Source organism: Oncorhynchus tshawytscha, linkage group LG02, assembly GCF_018296145.1.
Source record: "Oncorhynchus tshawytscha isolate Ot180627B linkage group LG02, Otsh_v2.0, whole genome shotgun sequence".
NCBI lineage: Eukaryota > Metazoa > Chordata > Actinopteri > Salmoniformes > Salmonidae > Oncorhynchus > Oncorhynchus tshawytscha.
The window spans coordinates 70,439,873-70,462,433 of NC_056430.1; the positions used below are offsets into that span (position 1 = coordinate 70,439,873).

The window sequence follows — 22,561 nt, forward strand, 5'->3', positions numbered from 1 at the left end:
GCAGTACATCAAGGTGAGAGGATAGTCAGGATACACACACACACACACACACACACACTACAGATATACATGCCAGACTACTCTGTCCGATCTGTGTCTGACCTGCAGTACATCAAGGTGAGAGGATAGTCAGGATACACACAGACACAGACACGCATACACACACTACACACACATTACACTATACACACACACTACAGATATACATGCCAGACTACTCTGTCCGGGCTGTGTCTGACCTGCAGTACATCAAGGTGAGAGGATAGTCAGGATACCCACACACACACACATTACACTATACACACACTACAGATATACATGCCAGACTACTCTGTCAGGATCTGTGTCTGACCTGCAGTACATCAAGGTGAGAGGATAGTCAGGATACACACAGACACAGACACGCATACACACACTACACACACATTACACTATACACACACACTACAGATATACATGCCAGACTACTCTGTCCGGGCTGTGTCTGACCTGCAGTACATCAAGGTGAGAGGATAGTCAGGATACCCACACACACACACATTACACTATACACACACTACAGATATACATGCCAGACTACTCTGTCAGGGCTGTGTCTGACCTGCAGTACATCAAGGTGAGAGGATAGTCAGGATACACACACACACACACTACAGATATACATGCCAGACTACTCTGTCCGGGCTGTGTCTGACCTGCAGTACATCAAGGTGAGAGGATAGTCAGGATACACACACACACACACTACAGATATACATGCCAGACTACTCTGTCAGGGCTGTGTCTGACCTGCAGTACATCAAGGTGAGAGGATAGTCAGGATACACACACACACACACACACACACACACACTACAGATATACATGCCAGACTACTCTGTCCGGGCTTGTGTCTGACCTGCAGTACATCAAGGTGAGAGGATAGTCAGTATACACACACACACACACACATTACACTATACACACACTACAGATATACATGCCAGACTACTCTGTCAGGGCTGTGTCTGACCTGCAGTACATCAAGGTGAGAGGATAGTCAGGATTCACACACACACACACACACTACAGATATACATGCCAGACTACTCTGTCCGGGCTGTGTCTGACCTGCAGTACATCAAGGTGAGAGGATAGTCAGGATACACACACACACAGTTGAAATCAGAAGATTACATACACCTTAGCTAAATACATTTAAACTCAGTTTTTCACAATTTCTGACATTTAATCCTGGTAAAAATTCCCTGTATTGGGTCAGTTAGGATCACCACATTATTTTAAGAATGTGAAATGTCAGAATAATAGTAGAGAGAATGATTTCATTCAGCTTTTATTTCTTTCAACACATTCCCAGTGGGTCAGAAGTTTACATACACTCAATTAGTATTTGGTAGCATTGCCTTTAAATTGATCAACTTAGGTCAAATGTTTCAGGTAGCTTTCCACAAGCTTCTCACAATAAGTTGGTTGAATTTTGGCCCATTCCTCCTGACAGAGCTGGTGTAACTGAGTCAGGTTTGTAGGCCTCTTTCCTCGCACACGCTTTTTCAGTCCTGCCCACAAATGTTATATAGGATTGAGGTCAGGTCTTTGTGATGGCCACTCCAATACTTTTACTTTGTTGTCCTTAAGCCATTTTGCCACAACTTTGGAAGCATGCTTGGGGTCATTGTCCATTTGGAAGACCCATTTGCAACCAAGCTTTAACTTCCTGACTGATGTCTTGAGATGTTGCTTCAATATATCCACATCCTTTCCCATCCTCATGATGCCATCCATTTTGTGAAGAGCACCAGGCCCTCCTGCAGCAAAGCATCCCCACAACATGATGCTGCCACCCCCGTGCTTCACGGTTGGGATGGTGTTCTTCGGCTTGCATGCCTCTCCCTTTTTCCCCCAAACATAAAGATGGTCATTTTGGCCAAACTGTTCTATTTTTGTTTCATCAGACCAGAGGACATTTCTCCAAAAAGTATGATCTTTGTCCCCATGTGCAGTTGCAAACTGCTTTTCATGGCGGGTTTGGAGCAGTGGCTTCTTCCTTGCTGAGTGGCCTTTTAGGTTATGTCGATATAGGACTCGTTTTACTGTGGATATAGATACTTTTGTACCTGTTTCCTCCAGCATCTTCACAGGGTCCTTTGCTGTTGTTCTGGGATTGATTTGCACTTTTCGCACCAAAGTATATTCATCTCTAGGAGACAGAACGCATCTCCTTCCTGAGAGGTATAATGGCTGCGTGGTCCCATGGTGTTTATACTTGCGTACTATTGTTCGTACAGATGAACGTGGTACCTTCAGGCATTTGGAAATAGCTCCCAAGGATGTACCAGACTTGTGGATGTCTACAATTGTTTTTCTGAGGTCTTGGCTGATTTCTTTTAATCTTCCCATGATGTCAAGCAAAGAGGCACTGAGTTTGAAGGTAGGCCTTGAAATACATCCACAGGTACACCTCCAATTGACTCAAATGATGTCAATTAGCCTATCAGAAGCTTCTAAAGCCATGACATCATTTTCTGGAATTTTCCAAGCTGTTTAAAGGCACAGTCAACTTAGTGTATTTAAACTTCTGACCCACTGGAATTGTGATACAGTGAATTATAAGTTAAATAATCTGTCTGTAACAATTGTTGGAAAAATATCTTGTGTCTTGCACAAAGTAGATGTCCTAAACTATAGTTTGTTTACAAGAAATGTGTGAAGTGGTTGAAAAATGAGTTTAATGACTCCAACCTAAGTGTATGTAAACCTCCGACTTCAGTTGTAGACATGCCTGACTACTCTGTTAAGGCTGTCGGACCTGCAGTATTTCAAGGAGAATCTATACACACTTCTACACACACGTTTGCACGCACATACTGTACACACACACACACATTTGTGACCAACCGCCTTGATTCGGTCTTATGTAGCAAAATTTGAAATGGTGTTTTTTACATTGGATAAAAGCAGAGACCCAGAGCTACAAAATGGTACATCATAAACTGCATTTGAGGAACAATGGGAAAGTCATTTTGCTTTGACAGTTGATAAACTGGTAAATTCACTTTTGAGAAAATCGCATTTGAATGTTTTGGTACCTACTGGAGAGCTCTTCTTCATTCAGCACCCTTTTAAGCTTTAGCTCCTCCAATCTCTTTATCTGAGCGTTTTGTCCTAACAACAGCAGTCAAGCACCCAAGATAACTGGTTAACAGTTGTCGCAGTGACATTCTATTAAATCAGACACTTGCATAGTGGAGTCTTTTGTTAAGACATGTAGCTAGCTAAACAATGAACCATAATCCCAACTCATGACGTTACTACCTTGCATGAATCTGCAGGTAGCTAACCAAGCAGGTTCAATGTTAGCTAGCTAACATTAGGCTATAACTAGCCAAGAAAATGGCTCTGGGATACGAATAATACGATCATACACTTAATGTTAGGTAGCGAGCCAGCCAGCTAATGTTAGCTATCTAGCTAACAGTACACTTTAACTTGAAATTTTAAAAACTGTCAAAATTAGAAATGTGTAATATCTGAAAATGTAGCTAGCTAAACTATCTTACCCGTATACATCATGGTTGGACTCTTCTCCCTGTCACAGATGCCATGGTTTCCCTTAGTTTGAAGATGTAATCCGGAGACCGGTGTTTTCTCCATCTCCTTAGCTACCATACTCTAATTCCAATGATTTCAAAACTCGGTCCTCCAGAAAGTGGAGAGCAACACTTTTGCAGTTCTACTAAGCAATCTTTTTTTTAAAGCAGTGTTAGACAGGATTACCTACCGATACTGACCAGCTCAAATAGACAGAAGTGTGCTACATGGCAGACCAATCCAAACTCATCTCCCGGCATGTCCAGCCCACTCATTATCTCAGCCAATCATGGCTAGCGGGAAGGTTGCTGTGTTTTTCTGTGGCTAAACCAACTAGGCTCGCAATTTAACAATTATATTCGTTTTTACAGATGACATACAGGTCTGTTATTAAGGCACATAAAAGTTCACATGTTCCAGAAGGCATTTCTTCCAAAAAACAACCACATTTTGATTTTTTAAAAAAATATATATTATGTTCAAATGACTGTCCTGTGAAGTAGTGACCCGCGACATACGCCTAGTTTCCTGAAACGGGTCACATTTGTGTGTCGCTTGTATAACAGTGAAGTTTGAGGTTGAATTGGCTGGCATAGGACCTGTCCAAGTGGGAGGATGTAGATTATGAAAAATAGGGGGCCTAGCATGGAGCCCAGAGGCACACCCTGTGTGAGTTTAGTGAGATATATGTGTCCAGTTGGTGAAACATGATTGAAACCAGGAGAAAGTGGATAAGAATGTTCTATTGGAAATGTAGCTATGCTATCATTCAAGGTGATCATGTAGATATCCACATCTGCCAGTTCAACTGATGCCCAGGGATGCAATTTAATATCCTGTAATATCAGATAACATGATATCATGTAACTGTATTATCCTCCCGCAGGTGACCCGTCAGCAGTACCAGAACGCCCTGATGGCGTCGCGCATGGATAAGACGCCCCAGTCGATGGACAGTGAGTTCACCAAGATCGAATTGACTCTGACCACAGAGCTCCACGATGGTGGAGGGGGAGGCGTCCTGGAGACGCCAGCTATGGCCCACCACGAGACAGTCGGCCTGCTCAACCTCAACACACAGCCCCAGAACTGTCTGGCCCACAGGGTCAACCACACTGCACACAATGAGGGACCCATCTAGCCCACACTGGGGTGGTGGGGACAGGGGGAGAGGAGGGAGGATGGGTCTGGGGAGAGGGAACAGGGGGAGAGGGGGGGGAGGATGGGTCTGGGGACAGAGGGAGAGGAGGGAGGATGGGTCTAGGGAGAGGAGGGGCCTGGGGAGAGGAGGGAGGATGGATCTGGGGACAGGGGGAGGGGAGGATGGGTCTGGGGAGGGAGGATGGGTCTGGGGAGAGGAGGGAGGATGGATCTGGGGACAGGGGCAGAGGAGGGAGGATGGGTCTGGGGACAGGGGGAGAGGAGGGGTCTGGGGACAGGGGAGAGGAGGGAGGATGGGTCTGGGGAGAGGAGGGGTCTGGAGACAGGGGGAGAGAAGGGAGTATGGGTCTGGGGACAGGGGAAGAGGATGGGTCTGGGGACAGGGGGAGAGGAGGGAGGATGGGTCTGGGGAGTGGAGGGGTCTGGGAACAGGGGGAGAGGAGGGAGGATGGATCTGGGGATGGGGAGAGGAGGGAGGATGGGTCTGGGGACAGGGGGAGAGGAGGGGTCTGGGGACAGGGGAGAGGAGGGGTCTGGGGAGAGGGCGAGAGGAGTGAGGAGAGATGGTGTTAGTACCCTCTGGGCCAGGGCCTGGGCCTAATCCCCTGACATCCAAGGACCTCTAACCCCTACCCACCACCCCTTATGGCTGGAAGACCCTGGAGGAATTGAGGGGAAGGAGCTCTTACCCCTACCCACCACCCCCTTATGGCTGGAAGACCCTGGAGGAATTGAGAGGACCTCTAACCCCTACCCACCACCCCCTTATGGCTGGAAGACCCTGGAGGAATTGAGGGGAAGGACCTCTAACCCCTACCCACCACCCCCTTATGGCTGGAAGACCCTGGAGGATTTGAGGGGAAGGACCTCTAACCCCTACCCACCACCCCCTTATGGATGGAAGACCCTGGAGGAATTGAGGGGAAGGACCTCTAACCCCTACCCACCACCCCTTATGGATGGAAGACCCTGGAGGATTTGAGAGGAAGGAGCTCTAACCCCTACCCACCACCCCCTTATGGATGGAAGACCCTGGAGGATTTGAGAGGAAGGGGGCTACGGAGATGTGTATACAGAGCCCCAGCCTGAACCTCTACTCTCTACCCTCCACCACCCCTGGCCGATTCCACAGCCTGGAACAGAATACCCTTTGGGGTAGTGGGGAAGGGGGCTAAAGGGATAGCACTCTGGGCCCTCACCCACATCACACACCTCTAGAAGACCCTGTTAGGAAGGGCTTGGACCGTCCTCGGCCAATCCATCCGCTTAAATACCCGGTGACCTGGTATACCAGTAGCTCGGAAAGCTCGGTGTGCATGCCCCCCACCCCATTCCCCTGTCCACACACAAACACTTACACATAAGTACACACACTTTCCAGTCTGTTCTTGTTCAGGGATTGGCAGTGGACTGTAGTACTACTGTAGTACTACTAGTACTACTACATCGAAGGACTCAAACGCACGCAGACAAAATGGTTAGTCAAAGACTGTAACCAAATACCGCTTTGAAGGAAACCATGGAACCATGAACCAAGAATGTTTTTGTGCATTTATTTATTATATATGTATATATGTGTATATATGTATGTGTGGAGAAGATATGACATATACCGTGGCACAAACATGCATGGGCATGTAGATGTTTGTGTGTGTATATGTGATATTGAAATACATGCTACATATATTTATATATATACTCATACAAGTACCAGTCAAAAGTTTGGACACACCTACTCATTCAAGGGTTTATCTTTATTTTTACTATTTTATGAAATATATTTTGATTTGTTTAACACTTTTTTGGTTACTACATGATTCCATTCCATAGTTTTGATGTCTTCACTATTGTTCTACAATGTAGAAAAGAGTCAAAATAAAGAAAATTCCTTGAATGCGTCGGTGTGTCCAAACTTTGGACTGCTACTGTACATCCATGTATATGAGTTGGTGAGGGTCTTTTAAAGATATGTATATTACAGATCTTGTTATTTTTACTATTCTTCTCAATCAGGCTAATGGTACCGTATCTTTTCACCTTTTTAAAATCACACGATTGCCTTTTAAAAAAAAAAATCATCTTAATTATTTTAACAAAGTGCAATGGGGAAAAAAACAGTATATTTAAGAGATGATTATGAATTTTAAAAAAATCACTTTATTGTAAACTGAGACAGATATATTTGTATGTTTGTATGCACCGTATGTATGTGTGGGTTTTGGTTCAAAGATGCTGAGTTGCAACCGTCCACAAGCAAAACCCGTCCGTCCCTAAGCCATTTTTTCCCCTATTACGGCCGATGTACGATCAGAGGCCCTTTGACCTCATTATATTGCTGTTTGATATGGAGGTTATCCAGACTTAAGTTAACAGACTTAAAACAGACTTAATAATAGAATCCAGACAAGTCTTACAACTGTGGTTTAGGAGTGGGACCCGGGATGTATTGACATTGAAAAGTGCTAACTTGGCACTTATGAACACATGTCTTTTATTATTCATAATCAAACGTGATCATTGGCCAGTATTAATGACCTCATCTAACATGTTGAGCATCATGAACTTCACAAAAGCAACCTCGACATTAAACTATTGTCCATGAATGACCCTCTTGTATGGCACAGCACTCTCCTTTCCACAGTGTGTGTGTTGTGTGGCATGTTAAAGTATGTTCAGTCTCCTTCAGCTCATGTTGAGCTTAGAGTGGAAGCTTTATTCAATCAAACTCTTGAACTGGGTTTTGGGGTTAAAGGCAGACTATGCATTATGAAATACACTGAGTGTACAAAACATTAGGAACACCTTCCAGTCATTTTGAGTTGCACCTTCCCTTTTCCCCTCAGAACAGCCTCGATTGGTCAGGGCACAGACTCTACAAGGTGTCGAAAGCTTTCCACAGGAATGCTGGCCCATGTTGACTCCAATGCTTCCCACAGTTGTGTCAAGTTGGCTGGATGTCCTTTGGGTGGTGGACCAATCTTGATACACACGGGAAACTGTTGAGTGTGAAAAACCCAGCAGCGTTGCAGTTCTTGACACAAACCGGTGCGCCTGGCACCTACTACCATACCCCGTTCGAAGGCACTTAATCTTTTGAGTTGCCCATTCACCCACTGAATGGCACACATACACAATCAATGTCTCAATTATCTCAAGGCTTAAAAATCATTATTTAACTTGTCTCCTCCCCTTCATCTACACTGATTTAAAGTGGATTGAACAAGTGACATCAATAAGGGATCATAGCTTGGAAAGAGCAGGTGTTCTTAATGTTTTGTCCACTCTGTGTGTAGCACACACAGTGTGGCAACATCCTGCTTGAAATAAATTGACACCAACAAAACTGAAATTGACTATTGCATTGTGGGAGGGGGCAAATTCGAAAGAGCCAATAGTGGGGAGCCTTGGCAGATTCAAATGTTCTTGTTGTCAGTAAGCAGGATGTCGTACCGCTGTGAATGATGTCATTTGTTGGAGTGTACCTTTGAGATTAAGGTACCATTCTTCTTGCAGTGTGAGAATGTCATGAAAAACACTGTTTACTGTGTGAAACAAAACTAACAATATGCTTCAAACATGCTCTCTTTCAGTGCAAGAAGAATGTTTTTTTTCCAACAATGCCCCAATCATCTGGTTAGCGAGTTGAATCGAATAGCGTGGGCTTGAACTGAAACCTGTTTTTAATTTAACCTTTATTTAACTAGGCAAGTCGGTTAAGAACAAATTCATATTTACAATGAAGGCCTACAGCGGAACAGTGCCTTGTTCAGGGGCAGCACGACAGATTTTTTACCTTGTCAGCTCGGGGATTCGATCCAGCAACCTTTCAGTTACTGGCCCAACGCTCTAACCACTACCTGTCACCCCAAGCTTGTTGATGTTATACACCCTTTAACTTGGTCACTGTTGGAGATGAACAGAAATGGTTGTTTTTCTGTGACTGACTGATCTTTTTTGTAAGGCTCAAGTTCATACCAACTTAAAACACTTTAAAGTGAGAAAAATTGCCAAATTAAACACTTAAGTGCTTGTTTTCACATGCTAGTTTTACACCTTTGTAGTCTAATAATAATTAATTGAATGACCATGTGCCACTGAAGCTAAAAAAACTTAACATTAAAATGATTACTATTATTATTATAATTATTTATTGTAAGAGGAAAACATTCCCTTCGATAGTTACTATAGATGCTAGTTCTTTGAATTGTGATGACTTGAATCATAGCAATGCATAGTTTGGGGGAAATTGAGGAAAATATGGATTCTCACCATTGATGTACTGTATTGAATGTACACAATTACAGTATTAGAACTACTAATGTGTTTTCTGTATCTTAGCCACACATATGTTGAATATTTCTCCTATAAGCCTGTAAACAAATGATTCTCTGTTTTTCTTTGTGGTGGACCATTCTGTATTTTGTTATCATTTGTCTCTTGGGAAATATGTATGAAGAACCAAGCCAGGGTTGGGGTGTATGTACAAGGCGTATGCCTTCTGTTGAGTATATTAACTTCAAGTGTAAACTTATTTCTAGGGTAATGTAATGTTGAGTTTACTTTTTCTTTGTATCAGTTTGTATATAAATGGTTTTTATATGAATCAAAGCTGAACTTAAAGTAGAAGTCCAAAAATAACTCTCCTATCCTAAATCTCTGTAGACGCAGCATCTTAACGTAAAGCATGTTGACGCAGTTTGTAGTCATCCTAGACAGTTGTAATATCTGCTCGCTAAAGCAAAGATATTCATTACAGAATGTAGCTCCAAATAGTATGGGCGTGCAATTGCAACTTTTGACCACTGGAGGTCGCCATTTCTCTTCGTGTCACAGTATTCCCAATTTACTGTGAGCATAAACAACTTCTAAAAAAACACATGGGGTTGGCAACCTTCCCACATACACCAAGAGGCTTCCATTTCAAAATAACCAGACTATGGAAGAGATTAATAACACTGACCAGATATTGTTGTTTTACTTGTGAGTGTTCTTATGCATCAGGTGAACTCTGCTCTGCAAGGACAATCATTCCAGAGATAAGCGACGATGATGATGATGTAACAAGACTGTATTTGTACTTTACCATCTATACTTTGATCACTGCTGTATTTAATACACTTATACAAGAAAAAAAAGAGGTATCTCCCTCAAAATAAAAGTCCTTCACGTGCAGATGAGGGTTTTTCACATGTTCATGTCAGAATTTTGAAAAGAACATATATGACTATCCAACGTAAGTCTTGTGTTGTTTTTTTTGAGCCTGGTTGTGACCTATATCTTGACCCATGTGGTCTTTACCTCTGCTTCTTGACCACTCACATGAAAAGAAAAAAGAGGTCCCTCTCTCTTTCTATTGCTCTCTCTCTTTTCCCCCTCTTTCTCTGAGGACTTTCTCCGCTCTGAAGACAAGACCCACATCACCAATGAACGACTACAGTATTTGTCAAGGCACTTTTAGATCCGTAGAAAAATACTTCACTCCATTCCATCGTTATATGAGTCATATCGGACCACGTTTATCCTCATGCTGCTATGTATATGTGCCTGTCCACATGTTTGATACTCAACACGACAAAAGCATTCCCATATTCTGCTCTGGTTGGTGTTGGTGGTACAATAAAAAGTGAATTATTAACAGAAAGAGTGCTTGTGATGGAATGTGTTATTTTTCACCTCAACACAAAGGTGCTCAGATTAAAGAGAGGCAGTTCAGAACATTGTATGGAGGCAATTTCAAGGACAGAAATGATCTATTGCAAAGATGATTTACCCTTCTGTTAAAATGACATTTTCAGTCGCTGGTTTGTTTTATCTTCCTGAAAAGTATTGAAGGCTGGGAAAATGTAACCGTTTCCAAAAAAATACTCAGAAAAATGCCTTTTAAAAAAAAAAAGTCGTCCCAAGTCTGTTTCAAATATTTCCATGTTTTAATTTACCTGCTATTCTTGATTTGTGTTAAAACCATTGCGGCAGAGCATTGCTGCATTATAAGCAAAAGTTGCTGAGTCAAAAAAATGCAGCTGATGCTGCTGCAAATATTACCCCTTGACCTTGCATGTTAGTGTACACAGATCTGCCAAACGCATTGACGGGGTTGTGGACATTTAACCCTTGGATCAAAGCATTAGATTTACATGTATTCATGACTTTTTTTTCCACTATACTGTATACATTTCCCGTTGTGTAGCCTAAGTACATCTGTTAACTGTAACCACACAGATGTTTGCGTTGTAGTAAGTCTCAATGTACTCACAGTATGTAATAGAAATGCCATCAGTTTTTAAATGTTATTACATAGTGAAATGAATGGGGATTTGGTGCTTGCTCAGAGAAAATCCTCATTTTAGCTGGATTTGGGATTATTGGATATATTTTATTGTGTAGTTAAATATAATTGTAAAAAAAAATCTGGGACGTTTATTTCTTCCAACTTTGACAGGACTTCTATTCTTGAATCATGTTTTGAGTTGCCTTTTGGACACCCAAATGTCAACCCTTTTAAACTGTGAGGGGGAGGTGAAATGACAAATGTAATTCCCCACTATTTGCTTGATGTTTTGTCACCAGTGGGATGGGAGGGGAGAATTCTAGGCAAGTGCCCTGAAGTTCATTGGATATAAAAAGCTATGCAAGCAATATATTTTCATTCACAATTAACTGTAGTACATTTACTGGATATATTAAGTCATTTCTGTATGCAAGAGTGTTTATGTATGATCATAAGAATTATACTTGCATACAATCAAATACTTGTTTGACTTCAAAAAATTTTAAACTAGTTTTGCAAGAAGCCCAAGAAGCAACAGGAGACAGTACACACACACCCAGTAACTTATTATGGAAAATGAGCTTTTATTGTACTTATGTCATTTCCCCAATGGACACATTATATAATAACTGTGGAAACAAAACGCTCTGAGGAACATCCAAGTAAATACACAAAACAAAAAAGTCAATGCGTGAGTTTTCACGCTCGGTCTGCAATTGTTGAAATTTTGTATAAATGGATGGTGGCATGAACTTGTTCGCCATGTTTAGCTCGCTCAGACATACTCACTGAAGCTGTTATAGTAAAAAAAAAACATGTCTGAAACCAGAAAAATGCCACAAAAAAAAAAAAAATTTTTTTAAAGGAACATTTCTTCCACATGTAAATGGAAATGTATATATTATATACAATGTTGTAAACTAAGAATCTGAAAACACTGGTTAGAAAAAACAAATAAACAGCAAAACCAAGGTGTTGTTGAAAAAGGTGCCATTTCTGATGCAAGGTAAATACATGCTCTTCAACATCGCCTATTCAGCATACCGGTCTGCAAGGCTACTATTATTATTATTATTATTAAGTGTACAATTGTTACTACACAGATGACATTGTAGAACTTGTGGGCAGACGGACATGTTTTCTTTTCGCTCCACATATCAGTTGTAGCCCTAACCTAGTTGTAGCCCTAACCTAGTTGTAGCCCTAACCTAGTTGTAGCCCTAACCTAGTTGTAGCCCTAACCTAGTTGTAGCCCTAACCTAGTTGTAGCCCTAACCTAGTTGTAGCCCTAACCTAGTTGTAGCCCTAACCTAGTTGTAGCCCTAACCTAGTTGTAGCCCTAACCTAGTTGTAGCCCTAACCTAGTTGTAGCCCTAACCTAGTTGTAGCCCTAACCTAGTTGTAGCTTGCATTGGCCAGCCTTTTAGTAAGTTAGTTTACACGTATAATGCACTGTACTGCGCCATTGCATAGAAAATAAATGTATTGTAAAGTGTTTTGACAGAAAAGGACTTCAAATTTTCCTCCCAATGACCAAGCTTTGAATTCTTCAGTAACGAGACCAAAACAACGACTAACCAACCAGGTGAAGAACACAGCTGCCTCAGGTGTTTCTGTGGTATTTCCAGTTAAATCAATACTTAAAAAGATATACTTTTTTTCAGAGAGTAATAAAATAGTGAACCACTATATAGTTGCTCTGTAACAATTTTAGTAAGAGTAGAATCTGTTTTAAAGATCCCCAGTTGAACCCACATTCCCCTTTTTACAAATTGCCTTGGAAAACAACACCAGGTTACAAACAGAGACCTGCTATTGGTCTTTCCTTCATCAGCTCAAATCAACAGGCCAATCGAAAACTCTAGCTACACAACTACATGCATTAGGAAAAAAAAGTGATGCGCATGTTTTACATAGCATACACATACGATATTGCAGATAACTGCCCTGGAAGAGGTTTTCCTGCCCTCCGCACTGCATACCATCTGGGTCATGTTCATTAGGACACACAACTGAAAATGTTAAGCATTTCCGTTGCTAAAAACAGGAAAGTTTAATATTAAGCAAATCGGTAATATTTTCCAGTAAAAAATTTTTTTTAAGTATCTCAACGTTTCAGTGGAATTGTGGGCCTAATCAACAATTGCGATTTCCGATTTCCACCTTTTTAAAAGGTTTGCTCATGTTCGGAGACAGCAAATGCAACCCTGGTGGGAAAATATCAGGTGCTTCTTTGCATCATTCCGTGTTTTTTTACCCCTAAGTGATCCAACAAACTCCAGAATACTGTAGCTATAGTCCTTTATACAGCTTCCTGCTAGGGTGAGTCTACAACCTATTCCCATCAGTCAGGAGGGCGCCCCTTGTCCTTTTCCCAGGCCCAACCTAACCTCTCTGGGGGCGGTCAGACACAAACGCCCCTAAGCCAAGGCGTTGGTTCCTTGTCTGGTACCCGTGCATTCTCAAGGCCTACACATCACAGCACCCCAGGCTGACCTGGATTTCCTTTTTGCATATCAAGGCCTACTGTACATCAGACCTGGGTTCAAATACTATTCAAAATCATTTCATATACTTTATTGGGGCTTGACTGAGCTTGCCTGGAGCAATGGAACCAAACATTTTTTCACAAATGTTCAACTCTGCCCACCTGGTGCTCCAAGCAGGCTAAAGTTGCTGAAACATTTTAAATAGTATTTGAACCCAGGTCTGTTCCTATAACATACTGTACTCTCTATGTTAACTGCAAATAATTACTAGGAAACACCCGACCATATTATCACACATGGAATATGAGGGTTTGGTTAGGTAGGGGTGAATGACAGTTCTAACTAAAGCGGTTCTATGCAATGAAAAATACAACTGTTACAATGTAATAATCAAGAGAACACCTAACGAACAACTCCAAGCTGAGTAAAAAAAAAGGTCAAACTACTACTGCATGTTAGTTGCACATAGTGTAACAATGTTGCAGGTTTCGATATCTCATATCATCCTACAGGAGAAGAAAAAAAAAAGGTAATGGTAATTTTGCATGATGAATGTCTTGCTTTTTACAGTATCATGTATGAGAACAGTAATACTGAACAGTAATACTGGGTCACAGCCTCTCAATAGCATTAGGCCTATGTGACCGTCCACAGTTGCCATAGACCCCATCTGTACAGAGGCAGCATAATCGATACCCTGTACGCACGGTTGCCTAGAAACAACATTTCACGCATCTCGAAACGTCAGTTGAAATGAACAGAATCACAGATTACATGATGTGCACCATACTTTAAATAGACAGCACGTTTCATGGCATATCGAGCTAATATTGACAATCAGTTACCCACAACCAGACTTGTGCTTTGTGTAACCCAAAACATACACCACACTGTTCTTTAGTACAATTATGGATGCCTCGGTTACAGTCGCTCAGGACGACACAAACTCGACTTTTGATTGGCCAAGGCCTGGACACACACACACACACACCAGCTGTGTTATGCAGGGTCACGACGGGAGGAATTATACTGCAAAAAAATTTAAAAAGACCAAAATAACAACCAGCGAGAAATACATTTTTTGGACCATGTTTTTGGATTGCTTTGCTGCTCGATACGCGTCAACATCAGTACAGCAAAAGGCTAGAACACTTTCATTTCAAAAGGAGAACAGCAAAACAGTACATAGAGTTTATATACAGTCCTGTACATACTGTTTGGCAAAGGCTATTCCATCTTAGTGCTTCACATTCAAACTACAGTATGGTGCCTGCATTATGGTAGACTATGTAAACACACACAGGGAATTATTCTCTATGACCAGACACTAAGGTCAGTACAGAGAAAAGTAGTGTTCGTAATATTTGCTTCTTGTGTGTATTCATGTATATTTGTCTGCTACAACATCCTATTCCGTAAAAACATTTTTAGCTCCAACTTTAAAATAAAAAAAATAAAAAAACATTTTTAAAAAATTAAAATTTGCCAACTTCAAGTCAACCTTTTCCCATTTCATCATAAAAATCCATAGAAAAAACAACAAGCATTGAAAACGTAAAACTTGAAAAGGGGTGGGCATGGGGGCAATGTTTTTGGAGAACCGAGCAGTAACTGTTACTGTAATAACATACAGTTGACTGATCTGATTCATAAAACCTTAATATCCTGATACATCTCTAGTATAAAACGTAGCTTCATTTCTCTATATAAATCTCCTATAGATACACTATACTGGCCATATCCCCTCCCCCCTCATTCTAATGTATCCTACATTGACTCTTACTGTGGACTATAGAGTACATTATAGTTTATATCTTCCTAGAAGTATTTATACTCTAAAACCCCCTCAGGGAAACATCAGGAAGGAATCAAGACGGTTTTTCACTCCTCTCTCTCTCTCTCTCTCTCTCTTCCTCCTCCTAGGAAGGAATCAAGCCTGGTTCGGGTCACGCCATCACACCTCCTCTGTCTACTCTTCCTCCTCCTCATCGTCGTCTTCATCGTGGCAGTGGGTGATCTCCTGGGGGGTCTGGGGGAACATGTTGGGGGGTTTGATCTCACTGATGGACCGGGTCAGCTGGCTGCGGTTCTTGTTGCTACAGCACTCCAGGTCCTTGCTCTCAGTGCAGTGGCGGTTGCGCGTGGCCAGGGGGGACTCGGTGTCCGTGTCGATGTGTGCGTGCTCCACCGTTGACTCATGGGGCATCTGGGAGGGGGGAGACAGAGAGTGAGAGAAGGTGAGGAGAGACGCTACTACCAAAGTCAACTCGGAGCACTTCCAGTTGGTTAGCAGCTAGTAAAGAGAGCTTCAGCTCACCAAAACGTAATATAATAATGTTATTACCATACGTTGAACTTGTTACACAGAATATTGATCACTGTGTGTATGTGATGTGCATGTGTCAGATACTATGTCTGGTAAAGACAGTTGTATTGAATTGAAATGAGAAGATAACTCATACATACCAACTCATACGTACCAACTCATACATACCAACTCATACATACCAACTGTAATGCAAATGTCACTTTGCCTGTCATTGTTTCAGCTAGATGGGCGCCAGACTATGTAAGGGTTCAGTCTAAGTTAATAAGAGTCAAATACTGTATATTTTTTATTAAACTAGCTGGAAATGTTGATTCATGTGCATCTATATTTTTAACCATCCAATTTCTAACAATTACAGTTTTCCAATTCGCAAAAGAAAGGGGCTGTATCTTACACTATTGTCTCTAACATTTTATTCCATAAATGCTGCATTTCTTCCCTGTTTTTGTTGTTGTAAACAGGAATCAACAGAAGGAATTCAATACAGTGGCTCACCAGTACGTGAGCAGCTCTGAACAGGTAGCTGAAGGGGTAGTACAGGAGGTTGATGAAGGAGGCAGCGTACAGGTCAGCATAGCGCATCACCTGAGAGGCAAACAGAGTCTGTCTGGAGCCAGACCTGAACAGACTACCCATCATGCCGTAGCACATGTCCATGTCATGGGTCACTTTCTGGGGAGGGGAGAAGAACACTGGGTTTAGATACTCAGCCCGAAAAGACGATCGGGAAATATTTCAAGCTCCGACGGAAGAACGTGATGTGATGACCATTGTCAAATATGTTTTCATGTATGGTATTGTGCTCGTGTTACGTGTACATGCCGACTACTTCCCGCTAACTACTTCCTGCTGACTACTTCCTACGTCCTACTGACCTCTTGCCAGGTCCCCTTCTAAAAAAAAAAAGAGGTTTCTAACATCCAAGGGTATTTTCCTGGTTAAATATAAAATTCCTCGAGGAGGACAATGGAAATTCAGCGTCTTGTGTTCCGGTATATCCAAGCCTTCGATGGGACGGGAGGAGGATCATAGTATTTTCAGGAGTTTACTTAGGGGTTGTAAGACCATGTAAGTCCACAAGTAGGGAGTGATTTGGTTTAAATACTAAACTGAAGCCTGTAACTATTCAGGGACACATGTGGACATATTGAATAATGTTTCTGTAGTTGCTATGGAAACATGTGTAGAATCTGTACCTTGACCCTTCTCTGGAGAGCACTGATGTCAGGTCTCTCATTACTACTGCTGTCCAGATGCCTGGAGAGATAGAGATAATGGGTTAGAGAGGGCAAAGAGGTAGAGAGATAATGGGTTAGAGAGGGCAGAGGTAGAGAGATAATGGGTTAGAGAGGGCAAAGAGGTAGAGAAGAAGGGGATTGGAAGAGAGAGAGTAAAGACAGTGCTAGTCACTATTATAAAGAGCAAGAAGGAAGGGGACAGGCCTACATAGATAGACTGTTTCTAAATGGGCTGAAGTCTGACTGAAGCCAGTTATCATCAGACCGATGGGGCAAACCCTGCAGACTTTGGCCCAAGGGACACACACACACACACACACACACACACAGGGAGCCGACGGTGCAGTACTCACTTGTAGAGCTCTGCCAAGAAAATGTCCAGGCCCTGCAATTCCTCGAATAACGCTGTAAGACAGAAGAGGAAAAGGAGGCCAGGGTAAGTCTCAGTCACAACATCCCTTTCCCTCCTCCTCCCTTAAATTCAGCGCTGGAGAAAATACAGATACCACAAAAAAAACAACGTAAGTAGTGCTTTAAAGTATTTTTACTTAGAGTACTTTACACCACCGCCCTTAATCACAGGTGTTCCATCTGTTGCTTTTTCACTCTCCCCCTCTATCCTCCCTTCTCATTCCCCCTCTCCCTGGCACGCTGTCACTCACAGGCCGTTGAGAGGCTCTCCCTGGCACGCTGTCACTCACAGGCCGTTGAGAGGTTTACGAGGGCATTTTACAGCTACAATGACACGTCACAGTTATATTTGTGTATGTGTGCGTGTGTGTGTGCCTGTGCATGAATGTGTGTGTATAATATAACTTGAAAAGGGGTATTATATTAATATAATATAATATAACACCCCTTGACTAATTAATACCCCTTGACTTTTTCCACATTTTGTTGTGTTACAGCCTGAATTTAAAATGGATTAAATTGAGATTGTGTGTCACTGGCCTACACCTAATTTCCTATTATTGTCAAAGTGGAATTACGTTACGACATTTTTACAAATTAATTAAAAATGAAGAGTCGATAAGGTCCCTCAGTCGACAGTGAATTTCAAACACAGATTCAACCACAAAGACCAGGGAGGTTTTCCAATGCCTCGCAAAGAATGGCACCTATTGGTAGAGGGGTAAAAATGAAAAAGCAGACATTGAATATCCCTTTGAGCATGGTGAAACTATTAAATTACACGTTGGATGGTGTATCAATACACCCAGTCACTACAAAGATACAGGTGTCCTTCCTAACTCAGTTGTCAGAGAGGAAGGAAACCGCTCAGGGATTTCACCACGACTTTAAAACAGTTACAGAGTTTAATGGTTGTGATAGGAGATAACTAAGGATGGATCAACAACTGTGCAGTTACTCCACAATACTAACAAATGACAGAGTGAAAAGGAAGCCTGTACAGAACAAAAAAAAGATTCAAAAATATGCATCCTGTTTGCAATAAGGCACGAAACTAAAACAGCAAGAAATAATACTGCAAGAAATGTGGCAAAGAAATTAACTCTGTCCTGAATACAAAGTGTTACAGTTTGGGGGAAATCCAACACAACACTTTACTGAGGACCACTCTTCATATTTTCAAGCATGGTGGTGGCTGCATCCTGTTATGGGTATGCTTGTCATCGGCAAGGACTAGGAAGTTTTTTTTTAGCATAAGAATAAATGGAATAAAGCTAAGCACAGGCAAAATGCTAGAGGAAAACCTTGTTCAGTCTGCTTTCCAACAGACACTGGGAGACAAATTCACCTTTCAGCAAGGCAATAATTTAAAACCAGGCCAAATATACACTGGGGTTGCTTACCAAGATGACATGGAATGTTCCTGAGTGGCCAAGTTACAGTTATGACAAGACTTGAAAATGGTTGTCTAGCAATGATCAACAACCAATTTAACAGAGTTTAAAGAATTTTAAAAATAATAAATGTGAAAATATTGTACAACCCAGGTGTGCAAAGCTCTTAGAAACTTACCCAGAAAGACTCACGGCTGTAATCACTGCCTAAGATGATTCTAACATGTGTTGGCTCAGGGTGTGAATACTTATGTAAATTAGATATTTCAGTATTTAATTTTCAATAAAACACAAAAATGTTTTCACTTTGTCATTATGGGGCTTTGTGTGTAGATAGGTGAGAAAAAAATATTTGAATCCATGTTGAATTCAGGCTGTAACACAACAAAATGTGGTACAAGTCAAGGGGTGCGAATACTTTCTGTAGGCACTGTGTGCCATTTAGCAGACGCTTTTCTCCAAAGCGACTTCGTCACGCCTGCATACATTTTACGTACTGTACTGGTGGTCCCAGGAACCGAACCCATAATTCTGGCGTTGCAAGCACCATGCTCTACCAACTGAGCTACAGAGGATGGGAATGTCCACCCGTCCTTTTGTGTGTGTGACTGTGTGTGTGTGTGACTGCGTGTGAGACTACGAGTGTGACTCACAGCTCTTGTCAGTCCAGACATGCAACTCCTGGGCCAGCTCGGGGATGACGAGGAAGGTCCTCCAGCCCTGGCGTTTCTTGGACTTGAGGATGTCCCCGAAGATGTGGTCTCCGATGTAGACGATGTCCTTCCCCTTGGCCCCCAGCAGGTCACACACGATGTCAGAAGAACCTAGGCGAGAGGGCGAGAGAGAGAGAGGGCGAGAGAGAGACAGAGAGACAGAGAGACAGAGACCAAGAGAGACAGAGACCAAGAGAGACAGAGAGAGAGACAGAGAGAGAGAGAGACAGAGAGACAGAGAGAGAGATATTGAAATGTAGACGTTACTGGATGATGTTGTTTTATGAAAGATTTGTAACACGTTGTTTTTCAGATTCATACCATTGTTTTGTTTTTAGGGAACCCAGACCTCCCTGGAGAACAGTGAACGTTGTTGAGAAGAATATGCTGGCTAAATAAAGGTTAACTGAGATCCATCATGTTTAGAAGTACTCTGCTAGTTAGATGATTTGTGAAGTTGGCAGTGCTGTCTGGCTGTCTGGCGGTTTGTGCTGTGAGTCAGTGCATGTCCCCAGGTATCTTACCTCCAGAGTAGACGATGCCATGGTGCAGGGGTCCGGTGTAGGTCCCGATCTTCAGCCGCCCTGTCGTCTAACACCAGAGAACACATGGAACAGTAGCCTCACCGCAAAACAATGTCAAGTATATGTATTCATTATGGATCCCCATTAGTTCCTGCCAAAGCAGCATCTACTCTTCCTGGGGTTTATTATAGATCCCCATTAGTTCCTGCCAAAGCAGCATCTACTCTTCCTGGGGTTTATTATAGATCCCCATTAGTTCCTGCCAAAGCAGCAGCTACACTTCCTGGGGTTTATTATGGATCCCCATTAGTTCCTGCCAAAGCAGCAGCTACACTTCCTGGGGTTTATTATAGATCCCCATTAGTTCCTGCCAAAGCAGCATCTTCTCTTCCTGGGGTTTATTATAGATCCCCATTAGTTCCTGCCAAAGCAGCATCTTCTCTTCCTGGGGTTTATTATGGATCCTCATTAGTTCCTGCCAAAGCAGCATCTTCTCTTCCTGGGGTTTATTATAGATCCCCATTAGTTCCTGCCAAAGCAGCATCTTCTCTTCCTGGGGTTTATTATGGATCCTCATTAGTTCCTGCCAAAGCAGCAGCTACTCTTCCTGGGGTTTATTATAGATCCCCATTAGTTCCTGCCAAAGCAGCAGCTACACTTCCTGGGGTCCCGCAAAATGAAGGCAGTTTATACCATTTTACCGTTACATTCACAGATTTCACAACACACTGTGTGCCCTCAGGGCCCTACTCCACCACATATTACAGTACTAAATCCATGTGTACGTGTGTGTGTATAGTGCGCATGTTATCGTGTGTGTGTATGCATGTGTCTGTGCCTATGACTCCGCTGTTCCATAAGGTGTATTTATCAGTTTTTTTAATTATATTTTTTCAAATCTAATTATACTGCTGGCATCAGTTATTTGACATGGAATAGAGTTCCATGTAGTCATGGCTCTATGTAGTACTGTGCGCCTCCCATAGTCTGTTCTGGACTGTGAAGAGACCTCTGGTGTCATGTCTTGTGGGGTATGCATGGGTGTCCGAGCTGTGTGCCAAAGTACAAGTAGTGATGAAGTCGATCTCTGCTCCACTTTGAGCCAGGAGAGATTGACATGCATAGTATTAATATTAGCTCTCTGTGTACATCCAAGGGCCAGCCGTGCTGCCCTGTTCTGAGCCAATTGCAATTTTCCTAAGTCCCTTTATGTGGCACCTGACCAGAAGACTGAACAGTAGTCCAGGTGCGACAAACCCAGGGCCTGTAGGAACTACATTGTTGATAGTGTTGTTAAGGCAGAGCAGCACTTTATTATGGACAGACTTTTCCTCTTAGCTACTGTTGAATCAATATGCTTTGACCATTACTCCAAGCAGATTAGTCACCTCAACTTGCTCAAATTATAATTCTTTAGAAGTTGTACTTCACATTGTGTGACCGAATAGCTATCAGGCTACCACACCATCAGGCTACCACACTCAAAAGTCTCGGCACTGTGTTCTGACAGAGGTGTGATGGTGTAATTACTCACTGTGTCGACTTGTCTGAGCACCGTTCCCTCTCCAAAGAACAGAGGCTTCCTGGCGTCCACCAGAATCAGGTCAAAGTAGGACTGCCACGGCCGGTGGGATGTCCCGTGCTGCAACACAACCACACAGATTCTGGTGAATGCATACCGACGATAGTTAACTACATGCATCTATATATGTTAACAAGATTTCATGTCTGAGGGAGTATGCCGTGTATGAATGTTGAATATGATTCTCTTACCTTTGGGCCGTGGGGGAAGTCAAACAGGTATGTCATGATCTTCTGTGAGAAAAGTAAACATAACGAGTCTATTAGTCATCTCATTTAAAATGTCTTTGTGACTGGGACAGATACCGCAGCTATATGCCCCAGTTCAGTACGCAAACACGTCACCCCAGTTTCATATGCAAACGTGACAGTTTGCCAGGACATGTTTTGTGAAGCTGTGTGTGCGTTTGCTTTGCATATTAAATGTTGCTCTGCATGGACGTTTAACAAAGGCAGGACTTAACTATTGTTTTGGGCTCTGAAGGATGTCTGTTACTGTGCATGTGAATCGTCCATTCCTGTGTGTGTGTGTGTGTGTGTGTGTGTGTGTGTGTGTGTGTGTGTGTGTGTGTGTGTGTGTGTGTGTGTGTGTGTGTGTGTGTGTGTGTGTGTGTGTGTGTGTGTGTGTGTGTGTGTGTGTGTGTGTGTGTGTGTGTGTGTGTGTGTGTGTGTGTGTGAGAACAGTGGACCGGGGCACTTAGCGTGGTCAGTACTGTGGACTCACGTGTGTGTATTTGTAGTCACTGTTGGTGGCCAGGAACACCTTGGCTACTTCATTCATTCTACTCAGCAGGAGAGGCAGCTTTGCCTTGATGTGAGTGAGAGAGAGAGAGAGAGAGAACACTAAATATTACAAAGCCATTAT

The 22,561-nt window shown here is 42.4% G+C and overlaps 2 protein-coding genes across 6 annotated transcripts in view; one reads left to right on the plus strand and one right to left on the minus strand.

The window, feature by feature from the left end:
* LOC112263587 (metal transporter CNNM2-like) overlaps window positions 1-4,748 on the plus strand; it is a 65,425-nt gene extending 60,677 nt beyond the window's left edge. For both annotated transcript variants that reach the window (XM_042303816.1, XM_042303815.1), the window contains exon 8: window positions 4,475-4,748. In XM_042303816.1, the coding sequence (XP_042159750.1) occupies window positions 4,475-4,729 (255 nt within the window). In that variant the 3' untranslated portion in view covers window positions 4,730-4,748. The remainder of the gene's footprint in view (window positions 1-4,474) is intronic.
* A 6,833-nt stretch (window positions 4,749-11,581) lies between these two features.
* Window positions 11,582-22,561, minus strand: part of LOC112263593 (cytosolic purine 5'-nucleotidase) — a 28,351-nt gene continuing 17,371 nt past the window's right edge. For all 4 annotated transcript variants that reach the window (XM_042303818.1, XM_042303820.1, XM_042303826.1 and 1 more), the window contains 9 exons: window positions 22,421-22,504; window positions 21,889-21,930; window positions 21,650-21,757; window positions 20,116-20,182; window positions 19,532-19,702; window positions 17,427-17,478; window positions 17,032-17,092; window positions 16,331-16,507; window positions 11,582-15,712 (listed from right to left, as the gene is read on the minus strand). In XM_042303818.1, coding sequence (XP_042159752.1) covers window positions 15,476-15,712; window positions 16,331-16,507; window positions 17,032-17,092; window positions 17,427-17,478; window positions 19,532-19,702; window positions 20,116-20,182; window positions 21,650-21,757; window positions 21,889-21,930; window positions 22,421-22,504 — 999 coding nt within the window. In that variant the 3' untranslated portion in view covers window positions 11,582-15,475. The remainder of the gene's footprint in view (window positions 15,713-16,330; window positions 16,508-17,031; window positions 17,093-17,426; window positions 17,479-19,531; window positions 19,703-20,115; window positions 20,183-21,649; window positions 21,758-21,888; window positions 21,931-22,420; window positions 22,505-22,561) is intronic.